The 16681-nt window shown below is 47.1% G+C and overlaps 1 protein-coding gene across 1 annotated transcript in view; it reads right to left on the bottom strand.

Moving 5' to 3' along the window:
• Positions 1 to 16681, bottom strand: part of MERTK (MER proto-oncogene, tyrosine kinase) — a 110275-nt gene that overhangs the window by 74514 nt on the left and 19080 nt on the right. Inside the window, exons 2-3 of the mRNA XM_065890739.1 lie at positions 12954 to 13374; positions 2376 to 2476 (exon numbers count right to left, since the gene is read on the bottom strand). Coding sequence (XP_065746811.1) covers positions 2376 to 2476; positions 12954 to 13374 — 522 coding nt within the window. The remainder of the gene's footprint in view (positions 1 to 2375; positions 2477 to 12953; positions 13375 to 16681) is intronic.

The raw sequence follows: 16681 nt of genomic DNA, 5'->3' as shown, positions 1-16681 counted from the left end.
GTAAATAAGCTCCTTTGTATCATTTTTTTAGATTCCACATATAAGTGGTATCATATGATATTTGTCCTTCTCAGTCTGACTTACTTTACTTGTATGATAATCTCTAGGTCCATCCATGTGGCTACAAATGGCAATATATCATTCTTTTTATGGCTGAGTAATATTCCAGTATATACACCACATCTTCTTTATCCATTCATCTGTTGATGGACACTCAGGTTCCTTCCATGTCTTGGCAACTGTAAATAGTACTGCTGTGAACATTGGGGTGCATGTATCTTTTCAAATTAAAGTGTTTGTCTTTTCCAGATATATGCCCAGGAGTGAGATTGCTGGATCATATGGTAACTCTATTTTTAGTTTTTAAGGAACCTCCATGCTGGCTGCATCAATTTACATTCCCACCAACAGTATACGAGGGTTCCCTTTTCTCCACACCCTCTCCAGTGTTTATTATTTGTAGACTTTTTTGGATGATGGCCATTCTGAACGGTGTGGTCTGCCTGTTTTTGAGGACAACCTATTTTGTGTGAGACTTTCAGGTGAGGGATAATAAATTTGAAAATCTGTACACTCGTACAGGGCTGAACACTTCTCCAAGCACATTCTCATGAAAAGAGTATAGACAGAGTTACACAGTTACAACCCCAAGATCTCCCACTATGATTCCAGAACCGGGGTCATAGGGAAGGGACGTTAAGAATAGCTCAGAGAAAACCAGTTGGTACTTATTTGGGGCATGTGACAAAAATTTAACAGATCAAGCTAACTGGCCTCAGATGTTTAAGCTGTGTTCTTTTGGGACTGGGAGCTCACAGATCTGGTCCCAGCAGGACTGATGTGGGAGTGGTAAAATGGGATTCTTTTTTCATGTTTCAAAGTTTTGCAAAACTCCATTTGCACCTAACTCATTCCTGCCCTGGGCATTTTTTTTCTGGGATTTTACAAGTGAAACGTCCTCTGAATAGTCTTCCCAGATTAGCAGCAAATGTAGCAACCCTCCCCTCTGGCTGATGCGGACAGATCCCTGTGGCACTGGCTGTGCAGCCTGGGATGGGCTCAGAGCAAAGCTCCAAAAGAGATTCCTCTGAGGGGCCCCTCCCCCAGGCCTCCTGCAGCATTAGAGGGTATCAAGTTCAGGTCTGCAAAAGAAAGGGTAGCACAGCAGCCTTTTTGTGGGAGATGCTTCTCAGTTGAAGTTCCTTGACAAGCTAATCGCCTGCTCTAAAGCCTTTGATGAGGAGGGTCGGGAGAAAGCAGAAAAGTTGCTCTGAAGGCTCTGCACCTCAGCGAGCAGGGATGCAGAGACCCTGGAGGGCAGCCCCTAGGACAGTGGGGAGTGGCCACTTGGGGTGATAATGAAGATGCTTCCGGCTCAAAGCCTCTCTTGACAGGCCCTGCCATTGCCGAACCGGGCGTGCAAACCCCGAGATATGCAGGACTCGGGCCCACCTGGCCTGACTCACCTGTGCATCAGCTCACGTTCCCCACGAGACTCCAACTTCCTTGAGGGCAGAGGCTGCCTTCTCCTTGCCTGTTGCTCCAGCTCCCCCACCAAGCCCATCTCATGTCACGGCGTCGAACTGCACTGAATCACGCGCCTGACAAATCCTAGGGCCTAAAAAGGAAGCCCAGGCCGAGCTCCAGGCCCAATCAAGAAAACGGCTCACTCTCCCTGATTTCACCGTCTGCATAAGCGAGACAGTAAAAGGTACTGAATAATAAACATATTGGCACTTGACCAGGTGAGTGGCACCTGGCGCCAGCACTGAGAACTGGATAATAGATTGCATTTTGTATCTTAACATAAAAAGACTTCCGTTGTTTTAAGTTGTAAATAACCTTAGGACAAGGAGGGCCACAATCTCTTTTTATCTCAGCCATAGTGTGTAGGATAGAGCTAAATCTCTAAGAATTAAGTGAATTTCATAAGTACCTGAAGTCTACAAAGAAGATGGCCTTGTAAAATTTCAGTGCTTCTGGATTTGCAAGGTTTGCGTACAGAGCTACAAATGGAATAAATTAGGAATCTGAGAGTAACATATATATGCTACTATATATAAAATAGATAAACAACAGGGTCCTACTGTATAGCTTGGGGAACTATCCTCGATATTTTGTAATAGCCTATACGGGAAAAGAATCTGAAAAAGAATATATATATATGTACACACACATATAATAAACAATCACTTTGCCGTATACCTGAAACTAACACAACGTTGTAAATCAACTATACCTCAATAAAAACAATTAAAAAACAAACAAACAAATGGGCATGCCAAACTCTGGAGCATTATACACGAAGCGATTAATGCAGGCTCTACAACAAACCGCCCTGTGGCAACTGGACACCCTGTGGCCTCTGGACTCACCTTGCACCTCGATGTAGATGGGGTCAGACACGATCTCGTCGTTGTTTATTTTCATCTTACAGATATACGACCCATTGTCTGAACGCTGCACACTGCTTATGCTTCCGGGAGAAACACAAAGATATTTATCGTGACGACCTTTAGAGTTCCTACTACAGGAATGGAACATTCTTCAACTTCTTTGTCCTTCGCGGTGATGATTAACATGGCTAATGTGTGTCACGTGTGTCTCAACATGGCTAGGTCACAGTTCCCAGATCCTTGGTCAAATGTTACTCTAGATGTAAAGATATTTTTCTGTGAAGGTGTTTTTCAGGTGTGATGAATATTCCAACCAGTCGACTCAAAGTAAAGCAGATGACCCTCCATTGCTTGGGTGGGCCTCGTGTAGGCAGTTAAATGCCTTATGAGCATAGACTGAGGTCTTCCGAGGAACAGGAAATCCTGCCTCCAAACTGCCTTTGGGCCTCAAGGCTGGAACATTAACTCTTCCCTGGGCCTCCCACTGACACCCCACAGATTTCAGAGCTGGCAGCACCCACAATTACATTAGCCAATCCTTAAAATAAATTTCTCTCGCTCTCTTTGTGTGTGTGTGTGTGTGTCCTCTACCGGTTCTGTTTCTCTGAAGAACCCGGTCTAACACATATATTGTCACTTGTCTGGATTTCCATGGTAGGCTCTGTACCAGGGTTCTCTATATCAGAGTACCACCCCTCCAGACATTTTGCAAATTTGTGGAGTTGTTTTGGATGGTCACAAATAACTAGGGGCGACATTGTTTTCAGGGGCCAGGGGCGACTTTTCCACATCCCAAATGACCTTTTTTTTTTTTTTTCGGTACGTGGGCCTCTCACTGTTGTGGCCTCTCCCGCTGCGGAGCACAGGCTCCGGACGCGCAGGCTCAGCGGCCATGGCTCACGGGCCCAGCCGCTCCGCGGCATGTGGGATCTTCCCGGACCGGGGCACGAACCCGTGTCCCCTGCATCAGAAGGCGGACTCTCAACCACAGCGCCACCAGGGAAGCCCCCAAATGACCTTCTGAGACTAGAAGCTAATCTCACTGTACAAACACACAAAGTATTTTGCCTGGTGTTAATATCCATGTCATTTCCCAGGACCATGAAAATGGAGGGCCAGTATCCCTTTGTCCTGTTTGGAACTTGGCTGTGACTCGGTCATCGTCTGGAAGATGGATCACCGACAGCACTGCTCCGTCTGCAGCTGCCATGTGCCTGGGTACAAGTCACTGTGGACTTTATTATAATCTCTCCTGGTGTGGTCACACCCAGCGTTTACATATTCACATTCATATTATTTAATTATCAAGTGCCTTCCTTTCGTTTCCCTCTTATTACAGGATGAACATAAGATATCTTATATAAACAGGCAGCCTTGGCTCTAAGAGGTTCAGAGTCCTGCTTGCTAATTGCCCAATGTGCTTACAAACAGGGAGTTACACCACAGACGTGAAACCCGCTCTTAGCTGGGGTGGGAAGGGGTGAGACAATGAGGCACACTTTGAAATGCTCTCAGATGCTCTCCTACAGAGGATGCCTTTATTAGCCCCAAGCACTGATTTCTTCTCTGCCCATCACACACAACCAAGAAGACTGTGAATGAAGGAAAAAGAAAAAAGAAGAAAAACGTGGAGGGGTCCACCTGCCTTCCTAGCAGCTTGTTCCCCGATATAACTAGTTTATCCCAAAGCAAAATAAAATCTGTCCTCAACCTGTCAAGGGCTACGGCTTAAGGCTTAAAAGAGACCAGGAAGCTGGCAAGGTCAGAAGGGGCAGCTGCCAGGGTTATTAACACAGCACAGTCACCACCAGGAGCTGACAGGCGGCAGTGAAGGGTCCCCGGCCGCTAGAAGCCACGGTTTTCAGAACGAACACTGGACACTATAAATACCGCTTCTCCCAACGCCACCATTCTGCAGACCCCTACTAGCCTATGATAAGCAGAGTAACGAAGGTACACATCAAGAACGACATCAGGGGGCTTCCCTGGTGGCGCAGTGGTTGAGAGTCCGCCTGCCGATGCAGGGGACACAGGTTCGTGCTCCGGTCCGGGAAGATCCCACATGCCACAGAGCAGCTGGGCCCGTGAGCCACGGCCGCTGAGCCTGCGTGTCCAGAGCCTGTGCTCCGCAACGGGAGAGGCCACAACAGTGTGAGGCCCGCGTACCGCAAAAAAAAAAAAAGAACGGCATGAGTCAGAACTACGAGGGCCAGAGCTGCTTGGGTTAGCATCACCTCCTTAACAGTCTCAGGATCCGGTGGTGTGACTGTCCCCTGTCCCCTGCATTTCCTGATGTGCCAATCTAAGCAGTGCCCCCATTGACTGGGAATACTCTGTCTTCCCCTCTCCCCTCATTCCTATGTAGGAGTGATATAATTCTGGAATGCACCTGATGAATGACTGTTGGACTTGGGGAGGATGCAGGGGTCAAGGAAAGGCCGGTCTCTCCATGCTTTAGGGCAGGAGCTGAATGTCACAATGCTTAGAGGTCACCAGGAGAAGACGGAAAGAGACCTCACAGGACAAATATCTCCAAATAACGGGCTAGCTGACGCTTCCCCTAGAATCTGCCAGGATATCAAGGTGACAGGAAGGGGCTGAAGAAAGCTGGAGGGGAGCAGGCGTCTAGGACGATGCGCTGCCCATCGTGGGTAACACCTAGAGGCTGGATGGTACGACGTGGCTTTCAGCAGCTCCTGCAGATTCTCCACGGCTGACCTGTCTAGTCTTAGCAGTTCCAAGGGAAACCAAGGTTACGGCTACTGAAGAGAGGATCCTTTCTACTCATCACTTTACAAGAAGCAACATTTTCTTGAGGCAAGACTCAGGGAGGGGCTGGCTGCAGCAGACGATGAGATCTGACAGGCTGAGGACACCTACGCCCTCGGAAGACCGGGCTCTGGCTCACGGCCTGGGACCCCGGTGCCGTAGCAGGCTTGCTGCGTGACTCAGTGAGCCAGGGACCGGAGAGGAAGTGAAGGCCAGAGAGGGAGGCAGGGCACATCCCCAGGGGGACCACACCCAGCCCCGGGATGCTCAGCACTCCAGGAACCCAAGAAACCAGCAGGCACAAATAACTTTCAGCAGCAGAAATCAGGCCACACAAAAAAGTCCAGGAGTACCTTCAACTAACCAGCAAGGAAAATTCAGACTAGGAGTAAAGCACGAGAATGCAAAGGGAACGTGATCAAAACTTGGTCGTTACTCATTCGCGTCAGGCAGGATCTAGCGTCACTGCGTGACAAGGACAACGTGTCTGCATTAATTAGCAGGTCCAGATCCATCTTACCTATAGCACAGGAAACGTTTTTCACAAATAATTCTCTTGTTGCTTTCTAGACATCACGTAAAGGCTCCCAGGATGATGGCAGTGTGGGGGGGTGGGACTGGAGATGGGTGACTGGTCCCCAATCTCTTCCCTCTCCCCCCGCAGAAACAGTGGGAAAGGCTCTGAGCTCAGAACAGCAACCCAGGCATTCAGACGATGACTGAGTAAGGAGTTCCAGAAAGAACACAGAAAGGGGAGGAGGGAGGCATCATTCAGGAAAATGTCCAGAACTGGCGATACGGGTCTTTCCTAACCTGACACCTAGGTGGGCAGCACAGCAAGAGAGACAAGACCCACCAAGGGGCTTCACCAGGCAATGTCACACCTCTAAGACAAAGTGGAGACCCCCCAGAAGCTTCCAGAGAAAAGAAAAGCAGGTAATTGACGAGTGAATCAGAAACGTGTCATGCTTCTCAAGAACAACTCTGAGAGCGAAAAGGAAACGGAGCAATGATTTCAAGATGACAACAGGAAATTATTTTCCTTTAAAATTCTGTATCTGGCCAAACTACCTCAAGGTGGAGGTAGGAAAAACATGGCATTTTCAGACACGTGAGGGCCCAGCAAGTGAGCAGAGGCTGGGCTCCATGCCAAGGTGACGGGGTAAAGCCAGGAAGAGGGGGAGCTGGGCTCCAGGGAACAGACGCTGGAAGTCAGCAGGAACGAGGCTCCCAAAAATGAAAGGAAAGTTGACTCAGCCACAGACCCCAGACCCGGAGGGCAACGTGTCTGGGCCGGAGGAAAAGGGACAGCTCCAGGACTGGCACCTCCAAGGAAAAACACCAGTCCTGAGAATCTGGTCATTTTGAGAGGAGATGCATTATTTTCCTTTAAAACGTGGAGGGAGAATGAGCGATTGAAACTTAGACAATTCAGTGAACCAACAGGCAAGGAAACTATTAAGTTCAGGAAAATCAAAAAGCTCTCTAACAAGTACGATGTAATTACAGTTGACTACATGATTTGGCTGAAAATAGCATTTCCATAGCCACAAAAACTGTGAACTCTGGGTACTGATTTAACCACAGCTATGAGTAGTACCCTATTAGATTAACACACCATGCTGGGGCCTGGCACAGGCATGCACACACACCACACGTACACATACACACACACACACACACACACACACACACGACTCATGGACTGAATATCTCTGGAAAGCTACCCAATAAATGGGTCACCTCAGCTCCCCACTGGGAAAGAGCAAGGGGGCTGGAATGCAAGAGATAACTTTTGGACAGTTAGACTACTTTACCGTGTGCAGGCACTTAAAAAAAAAAAGTATAAGAATTCCATCAGCTTTTGGTCAAACATCTGAACAGGGGAAGACCAAAGAAACCACAGATTCTGCCACAGTGTCTAGACAGGAACCACCTGGAGAGAGCCATGGCGGTGGGACAGCAGCTGCAAAAGCCCATCACACCAGCATCCCCTCAGCTGACGTAGCCCCAGGGCATCCTACAAGGACACACAGCATCTCTCTGGCCCTCAGACCTATTACAACTAGGCTGGCCTGCTCAGAAATGGCTCGCAAGGAGTACCTAAGCTCTCAAGCCTTCTTAGAAGACATATAAAAAAGGACCAATATTGAATGAATGTCCGGAGTAGTCAAATTCACAGGTAAAGAATGTGGAATAGAGGTTACCGAGGGCTGGAGGGGAAGGGGAACGGGGAGTTAGTGTTTCACGGGTATGGAGTTTCAGTTTGAGATGATGAAAGAGCTCTGGAGATGGATGGTGGTGACAGTGGCATAAAGGCGTGAGTGTACTCAAGGCCACTAACTTGGATATTCAAAAAGGGTTAAAATGGTAAGTTTTTTTTTTTTTTTTTTTTTTTTTGTGGTACGCGGGCCTCTCACTGTTGTGGCCTCTCCCGTTGCGGGGCACAGGCTCCGGACGCGCAGGCTCAGCGGCCATGGCTCACGGGCCCAGCCGCTCCGCGGCATGTGGGATCTTCCTGGTACAGGGCACGAACCTGTGTCCCCCGCCCCGGCAGGCGGACTCTCAACCACTGCGCCACCAGGGAAGCCCTAAAATGGTAAGTTTTATGTTATGTGTATGTTACCACAATAAAAAAAAAATCCATGAAAAATGGAAAAAAAACTTTTTAAAGAAATACATGGACGACCCACTAATAAGCATCGTGTTTCACCCTCTGCCATCGTTCAGACGGCGCTGACAGGATTCCACGGATCACCCGAGTTCAGGGATCTCGGACAAAACCTGAGCTGAAAGGAAGTCTGAATATAAAGCAAGTCCCAAAGTCTCCGGGATCAATGGCTAAAAATAACTTTGCCAGCTGATGTTGTTTGGCTCAACAAATGAGGTTCTTACTTTCTAGATGTTTGGCTGATTTCTCATGCACGATTCCATTTTGGGGTAAAGAACAGCCAGCAATGGCACCAGGCAGATGCACACCCGCACCCTGCCCCGCCTGTGGCAAGGGTCTCGGCACGCAGCGCCTGCGGGGGCGCCGCCAACACAAGCGTCTCAGGCGCCAGGAGCCCGCAGGGACCCAAACTACCTACTTAACATGTTTACCAAGAAAATGTAGGAAGAAAGTAAAATCCTTCTAGCTTTAGCTACTGGGAAGGATGCCAGAATTTAAAGAGTACTGGGAATACCTAGACTACAAAGAAAACAAACATCAAATACTTTCCCTTCTCCATAAATCACCCAATAACTAAATGTGCAGGGCCTGTCAGTTTACAGGAACATCAGCTTTTATTTTTGCTTGAGGGTGAGTCTCCCCCAAGTCTTCTGATCTCAAGGCTGGTGCCTTCCTGATGAGGGAGTGTTTCCACCTAAGTGAGAGAGCTTTCTACACCCCATACCAGACTTTAGAGCTATGTCCCACAAATTACACCCTCCTCTAGAGACTTCAGGGGAAGCTCTTGGCTAAGGAGGGTCCTGGGGCTGGACGAGCTGATAACAGGTGTAGATGGGGCGGGATACTGGTTGGAGTGTCAAGGGGGATGCTCAGCCTGGTGACCTAAGTCCCACAGTCTAGCAACTGCTTTCAGGTGATGTACCATGCAAGGGGTGGTGGGGGGTAAGTAGGGAGGGTGGTGTGGATTTTCAGTATTCATCACCAAGCTATCAGTTAAGAATACTCCAATCTACTAGCAGACACTGAATGCTTCCTACAACCATTAATGAAAGATGACTCGACTCTATCAATAATAATAGACATCTAAGTGAAACGTGAACTATTAGCACAGATAGACCCAGCTCAAGAGGGCATCTGGATTTGAAGTCCCACATCAGTTACTTCTTCCCTTGAGTATGCCACCAACCTTGGCATTTTGAAAATAATTTTTAAGGTTTTCCCTTTATAATTTCATTTGCACTCTCTATAAATGAATCTGTTTTACAATAGCAAGTTACAGTGGCATTAAAATATTAAATATTAAATGATAAATATAAATATTAAATAATATTAAAATATTTTGAAGATTTTTGGCAATATAGGTAAATGTTCATCATACAATGATAAGTGCATGAAATAAGACATACATCTATGTAATAAAATACGAATTTGATTTCAAGCATCTTAGAGTTCTATATGCTTGGAAAAGTTTTCTTGGGGTTGTGGGCCATAGTTTCCTTCTCTGTACTTGTTTGGTATCTTCCAAGTATTTAACAAAATACATATAACTATGAAAACAAAATACATATGTAACTACTAAAATAACTTAAAAATGCACATATATAGGAGCTAAGACCAAGTAGTTTCAGAAATCTTCTGGGGATACCCTCACGCATGATGCCAAAACAAATCTCCTTTAAGCTTTCCAGGGTACATGGGACTCATGCTGAAATGCCTGTGAGCTCCTCCTATCGTTCCCACCCTCCCACACCTAGTTTCAATAAACTGAGGGTTGACTACAAGATGTGGTCCCCCCTGAGCAGCAGAAGTGTCCTTCCCTTGGTCCTGATGCAGGGCCCTCCTCCCCTAAAGGCCAAATCTAAAATCTGATGGCAACACTACCTTAAACACCTCAACACCACCTTAGCGCTTCTGCACTTGACATTTGAGTCTCCCTTCCCCTCCATTCTGTTCACAAGCAGGAGGACAGGGACCAGGTCTGTCCTTCGTGTCTCAATGCCCAGACGTTCAGGGCAAGGCTGGCTGATTTTATAACTAGTGGGCAGTTGCCTGTGTTGTGATTTGAAAACAAAATCTCTATTCCTTGTGTCCAAAATGATGTCACCAGTGAATGTTCAAGCTTTCCTTAGTGTAAATTACTTATCCCATTCTTTCCTTCCTTTGGAAAGGAAAGCACTATGATGGCCACTGTGAGAGAGTGGAAGGAATAACAGATGAACGTTCCACTGCTTTAAATCTGCACGCCTCTTAAGCTACACCTTCGACCAGGACAGGTTTTGTTTTAGGATCAAAGACCAGAAGCGTGACTAATCCTAATTTTTAGAGTGAGGTGTTTGGGAGTTTAAGTGTGGGGTGGGCAAAAGCCAAGGGTCTGCATGACATGAAAGAGAAAACATGAACCAATATCAGGCTAAGAGAGTTAAATGCAGCATCCACAATCCTGCCAGGCTTCAGCGACTCACAGCTGCTTCGTATTTAAAGCACAAGTGCAGGTGCAAACTGTGGACTCCCCGATCCGGAGACCTAATCATTTCAAAATTCATGTCCATTCTGTCCTTTTTTATTATACTAACACCTTATAGAAAAATGGTTCCGTGATCTAACTTAAAATACTTTGTTTTTCTTTATAGTTCCTCTGACCCCTGCCTATATACGGACATCTATCTTTTGCACATTCCCTTAAATAAACGTGGTCCATGCCGATCCTGTTAGTGGCAACTCCAGCAAAGTTGCAGGCTAACGAATTCCTGATAAAATGGCATCTATTGAAAACCTAGAACTAGTGTTTAACTCTTCACTGTTTCTGGGACCCAGAGTGGCTTTCCTTAGGGTCCGTGAAGATTTGAGAAGAGAGGATACTGCAAGTGTGCATATCAGGCTCCCTGGTTAAGGATGACCAGCTTACTACCTAGTGATCCTGGGCAAGACACCCTACTCTTAAGGACCTCAGGGTCCTCATATAAAAGACATCAAATTAGGGTCTCCAACATCCTCCTCTCTTGGGAAGGAATTACACAAATATTGATAATCTTGATCAAGTCACTATAATTTACTTCACTGAATCACCCACAGCTACAGCGCTGCCTGTACATTACTTTAATCAAGTTGAAGAATATTCTAATGGTGGACTTACTGCTGTTCCAGATATTACTCAGTTCAGCTGTGTGTCCATCCTTTGCAAGAATTCTGATCACGAAATTTGCTTAGTTGGGAGGTCACATAAGATTTTTTTCTCTTCCAAATGAGTTTATGAGAGTTCAGCCGAATACATTTTTCTCTAAAGTTCTCAAAATATCACCCAGTCACCTTCTGAACTCTAAAAACATCAGTTCAGAATATGACACTGTCTAAGTTTAAAAACTCTCCAAGTCTTTTGAATATCTAATGGCCCCTTAGAGCACGCCTAGAGCTGCCAGTCAGGCGGTCCAAACCCATCTCCTCGGCAAGAAGACCAGGGAAGATGCAGCGGCTCACCCACGGTCTCGTGGGGGCCGGTGGCAGGACCCCCACTGGGGACTCGCAGCCCAGAGAGCAAGGCTGTGCTTTCCTCCTAAATGACCCCGGGTGAGACGAACGGGCCAGCTTTTTGTTTCTATGAGCCTTTAAACCTCATTCATTATGAAATGGTGATTTTAGTTCTCCCATCAGAAGCTGTGTCTATATAATGGAAAAACATCTGTGTTTTGTAGTTGATGGAGAAAAAAATATAGTCATGGGCAAGACACCCGAGTCTTGACACTGGTGGAGAATGGCAGCCCGAGAGACCCAGCCAGAGGTTAAATCGACCAACGGGAAATGCGGAAATTGTTTTCTTTCCTTGATGATGACCAAGATAACTTGGAAAATGCTAAAAAGGGGGTCATCTTATGGATGTGTTGACACGCTAAACTCTAACTGGAGTCATCAGGTCTATGGTAACTCCGAGGTGGTTTTCTGAAAAGGAAACACACAATGATTCACCAGAAGACATGACACAGTCTGGAAGAGGCCCAAACATCAGGTTGGAGAAAGTGAAAACACAGCAGATCAAAGAGGGCTCCGCTCGGAGAGGAGGAATCCCAGAGAAAGCCTCCTGAGTCAACACTGCCGGGCTCCGAATTCATTTTGAAACTTTAGTGACCACAGTCCACCTAATTCTAAAACTGTACATGCCAGGAAGTCCTGGTGTAAACACAAACAAACAAAACCCCTCCTGACTAAGAGGAAAGAGTAGAGAATGAAAAGGGACTGTGAGAAGAGAAGCAGCTCTCTGTCTCCAGTATCTGCGGTATGAGGACTCAATCCTTGGGACGATGGATTATTCCACATTTATGTCCTGGCCTGGCTTATCCTTGTCACCCCCTCCAACTCATCGGGCCTGCCCCTGCCAACACAAAGTGGAATGCTGAGATGGTGAGCCACGTGGCCGAAGATCTGTCTCAATTCCCCGGACTTCACACTTTCCGCCTCCTTCCTACCCCAACAGGAGGGCAACATCTGCAGCCGCAGGGGGTGCTGGGAGAGGGAGAAGGGAGAGGAGATAGGGCAAACGAAAGGGGTGGAGGGCTGCCTTGTTTCACAAGTTCCACGCCCACCTGGTGAGTCAGATGTCTCCTCCTGCCAGGTAGGAACACTGTTCTCACTCGCTGGGAGAGCTCTTGAGTCCAGCAGGCCTTGACAGGACTTACAGGCCAGCTGGGAAGAGCATTTGATCACCAAGAGTTCCAGTAGGGCCAAAAGCCAATAGAAAAGAAATCAGCAATACGATCAGCTATTAATCTACACTCTAAATGGACCAGTGGGATTCCTAACACAGAAAACAGAAGGCTGTTATTTCTTTACAAGCCTTTTGCTTTTGAATCAGCAAAAGCACAACAACTCTTTTTTTTTTTTTTTTCCCTGTACGCAGGCCTCTCACCACTGTGGCCTCTCCCGCTGCGGAGCACAGGCCCCGGACGCGCAGGCCCAGCAACCACGGCCCACGGGCCCACGGGCCCAGCTGCTCTGCGGCACGTGGGATCCTCCCGGACCAGGGCACGAACCTGCGTCCCCTGCATCGGCAGGCGGACTCCCAACCACTGCGCCACCAGGGAAGCCCCACAACAACATTTTAAAAGAAAGGAAGAAAGAACACTTACCTGAAGGAAGCGATGATTGCTGTAACTTCATCATCTGGATAAAATTGAGTAATTGCATGATGGGCCCCCAGCAATTCCTTCCCATCTTTCCACCAAGAAATAGTTGCACTGTCCTGGTATATATTAGGTATGTTGATCGAGCAGTTAAACTTGACATCTTTGTGTTCAGAAAGTATTATGTGGCCGACTGTGTGATTAAACGCAAGAGGCAGTAGGGACGTGGACCTGGCGGAGGTCACTCCGGGAAGGGCTGCATTTCTGGTGTGCGGTCTTCCAGGCTGGATGGGTGGAAACGTGGAGGTGGGCTGGAACCCACTGGTGTGAGGAAAGGAAAATGGTGTGTGGTCAGTCTGCAGGCTTCCCGGGAAAGATCCGGGGAACAGCGGGTTGGGCTTGGTTTCTTCGCTCACCTCAGTGACAGCTGCAAAACAGAAGATTGGATCTTTAGCCTTTTAAATAATGGAGTTTTCCAAGTAGGTCCCCAACTTAACAGGCCATGATGAGAGAGTGACGGGCATCCTAAATGTCCTCAGAAAGCATGAGCGGAATTTATTTAACACACACGAATAGTGTGAATACTCTCTTTCACAAGTTCATTCATTCGCTTACTTCCTTCTTTCTAAAGAATACGTAAGAAATATAATGCCCCTGTCAAAATTTTTTCTTTTTTTAAATTGAGACATAATTGATATATATATATATATATATATATATATATATATATATAACATATTTGTTTCAGGTTACAATGCAGTGATTCCATACTTGTATATTTTGCCAAATGATCGCTGCAATAAGTCTACTTAATATCCATCACCACACCTAGTGAGACACTTCTTTTCCTTGTGATGAGAACTTTTAAGATCTACCCTCTTAGCAACTTTCAAATATATGATACCGTACTATTAACTACAGTCAGCATTAACTCCATTACATCGCCAGGACTTACCTATTTTATAACTGGAAGTTTGTATCTTTTGACCACTTCACCCATTTTTTTTTTTTGGCCACCGCACCGCGTGGCATGTGGGATCTTAGCTCCCCAACCAGGGATCGAGCCCGTGCCCCTTGCATCGGAAGCACGGAGTCTTAACCACTGGACCGCCAGGGAAGACCCTCACCCAGTTTTTGAAATTCGTGACTCATTCCAAATCCCTCATACCCATCTCACCAGCATGGCAGGCAGGTGATGCCGCCTGAGATCACCTTCCTACTGTCTGCTCAGTCACAAGACTATGCTTGGCCAACAGTCTTGCAAAGGCTGCTACTGGTCACAAAGGGGCGAGTTGACAATTCTTGTGCCTCAGCATGACCCACCCTAAGCATGGGGAAAAAAAATCAACATGTGCTTATGTCACCAGCTATAGAATGACTTGGAGCTTCCAGCAAAATGCTTTCCTGCAGGAAGAGACCTGGAAATATTTTGATTTCATCTGACCCACAGGAATTTCTAAAAATATAGGCTCACATCAGTTGTACTTTTAGTTTTAATGGCATTTTTGGAACGTACATTCTATACTAGTTGTAATTTATTCAAATACATTGACCACGGGTGGTGACACAGGCAGGGAGGAGAGACACAGGCTGGCACCTTGTGGGTGAGTGACGGGGGGTACACAGAGGCGCCTCCTGCCTCCTGCCATGCTCAGGACGTCATACCCTCCTGCACTCCTGAGTGCGTGTGTGCAGGGGGTGCAGACTTAGCAAACAAGAACAAAAGACACCCAGTTAAACTTGAATTTTAGATAAACAAGAAGTAATTTTTAGTATAGGGACTTCCCTGGAGGTCCAGTGGTTAAGACTTCGCCTTCCAGGGGCTGCAGGTTCGATTCCCGGTCGGGAAACTAAGATCCCACATGCCTCGCGGCCAAAAAACCAAAACATAAAACAGAAGCAATAGTGTAACAAATTCAATAAAGACTTGAGAAATGGTCCACATCAAAAAAAAAAATCTTAAAAAATTTTTTTGAGTATAAGGATTCAGTTAAGGACTCATTGGGTGAATGGAGGTACAAGCAGATTTGGGAGCAAAAGCGGGGATCTGAGAATTTATACCTCTGGCTTCCTCCCTGCAGGTCACTCTGGACCACACTTATCCCTGAATGGAGTGCCGGGGCTCCTGCCAGGGAGTCCTCTCCATCCAGCTCTCTCTCCCCGACCAGGTCAACTCTCACAGTTGCTGCATTTGGGAACTGCGTCCGGGGGTGAACGCCAGGTTGGAGGACAAGAGGTTTCACTATAAGAAACCAGCGAGAGCTCATTGCTTGTCCTTGAGGCTGAGGTCTCGGGGGCTCTGGGAGTGCAGGGGTTCTCTGCAGGCTCTGGGGGAGGGCTTTGTGGGCCGGCTGCTGGCTGGCCTTGAGCTCAGTCGTCCAGACAGATTGGTGTGCGGTGATGGGAGTGGTGATTTATTCCAAGGAGTGGAGGTCAGGGTGATTCTGCAGAGAGGGGCCCCTGCCTCTCCTGTCGTCCCCACGCCAGGCAAACTTTATGTACAGGGATGGTAGGAAGAGGTGAAGCCCATCTTCTCTGATTTGGGGGGTCCCTTCTGCAGTAATGGATGCTCCCCATCTTGTCTGATTTGGGGATCCCTCTGCAGTAATGGCTGCTCTAGCTATTTATCTTATGCCTGTAGACCCTCCTCAGAACACTCTTTTTCTACAGGCTTCAAAGCACTTACAGTTCACCTCTGCCTCTTGGAGGCAAACTTACCTGCAGTCTTTCCTATTTCTTGAGGTGGGGAGTCAGGGGTTTTGTCCAAATGACTTTTTTTTTCTTGTGTGTTAAATATAAGGCAAAAAAGTAGAGTGGGAGAAACAAATGATGCTTCCTTTGGTTTGTTTAATTTCCTTAAAAACACTGAACATTCCTGGGACTTCCCTGGTGCTCCAGGGGTTAAGCCTCTGCCTTCCAATGCAGGGGACACAGGTTCAACCCCCGGTTGGGGAACTAAGATCCCACATGCGGTGGGGCCACTAAGCCTGTGCGTTCTGGAGCCCGTGAGCCACAACTAGGGAGCCCACGTGCCGCAACTACTGAGCCCGCACACTCTGGAGCCCACCTGCCACAACTAGAGAGAAGCCCCGCACGCTGCAGGGAAGAGCCCGCGCACCACAATGAAAGTTCCCGCACGCCACAACTGAGAGCTGACGCAGCCAAATAAATAAGTATTTTTTAAAAATTGAGCATTTCTAATTATAAAGGTAACACAAGTCTGTTGTAAAAAGTTCAAATATTTATGGGAGCACAGAAAGTATAAAATGGAAACCTGTTTTGTAATCCCAACCGTGCAAGATAACCTCTGGTTATAGTTTGGGGTATAAGCGTTAGTTTACTATGAGCTGCTCACTGAACGAACTAATGGCAAAGCCATCCAGTCAGATGACATCACTGAAACTGGGGAGCAGTCAAACCCCGTAATCACTATGGATGGTTTAAAAGGTAACTGATCTCCACAATTTCATTTGCCAGAAGCTGGTAGTATGATTGAATTGCCAACAGATATTTATATAACAGCACCTCCAGGTCTAAGATTTGCTGTGACTGTCTAATGGGACACGGAAAGGCACTTGCCCCAGAAGATAGGCAGCAGAGGGTCCCAGGAGTTAAAGGGGGGAGGGGACACAGCTAACTGTGTGCTCGTGGGAGGCTTTCCCTGATCTCCCCACCACCACCCTGTCTAGTTAAACCTCCCAGGTCAGGTGCTGGGACCCTCCCCTTTGTAACAT

Source organism: Phocoena phocoena, chromosome 14 (assembly GCF_963924675.1).
Source record: "Phocoena phocoena chromosome 14, mPhoPho1.1, whole genome shotgun sequence".
Lineage (NCBI taxonomy): Eukaryota > Metazoa > Chordata > Mammalia > Artiodactyla > Phocoenidae > Phocoena > Phocoena phocoena.
Note: the sequence above shows the minus strand (reverse complement) of the source record. Positions and strands in the feature narration are given on the sequence as shown.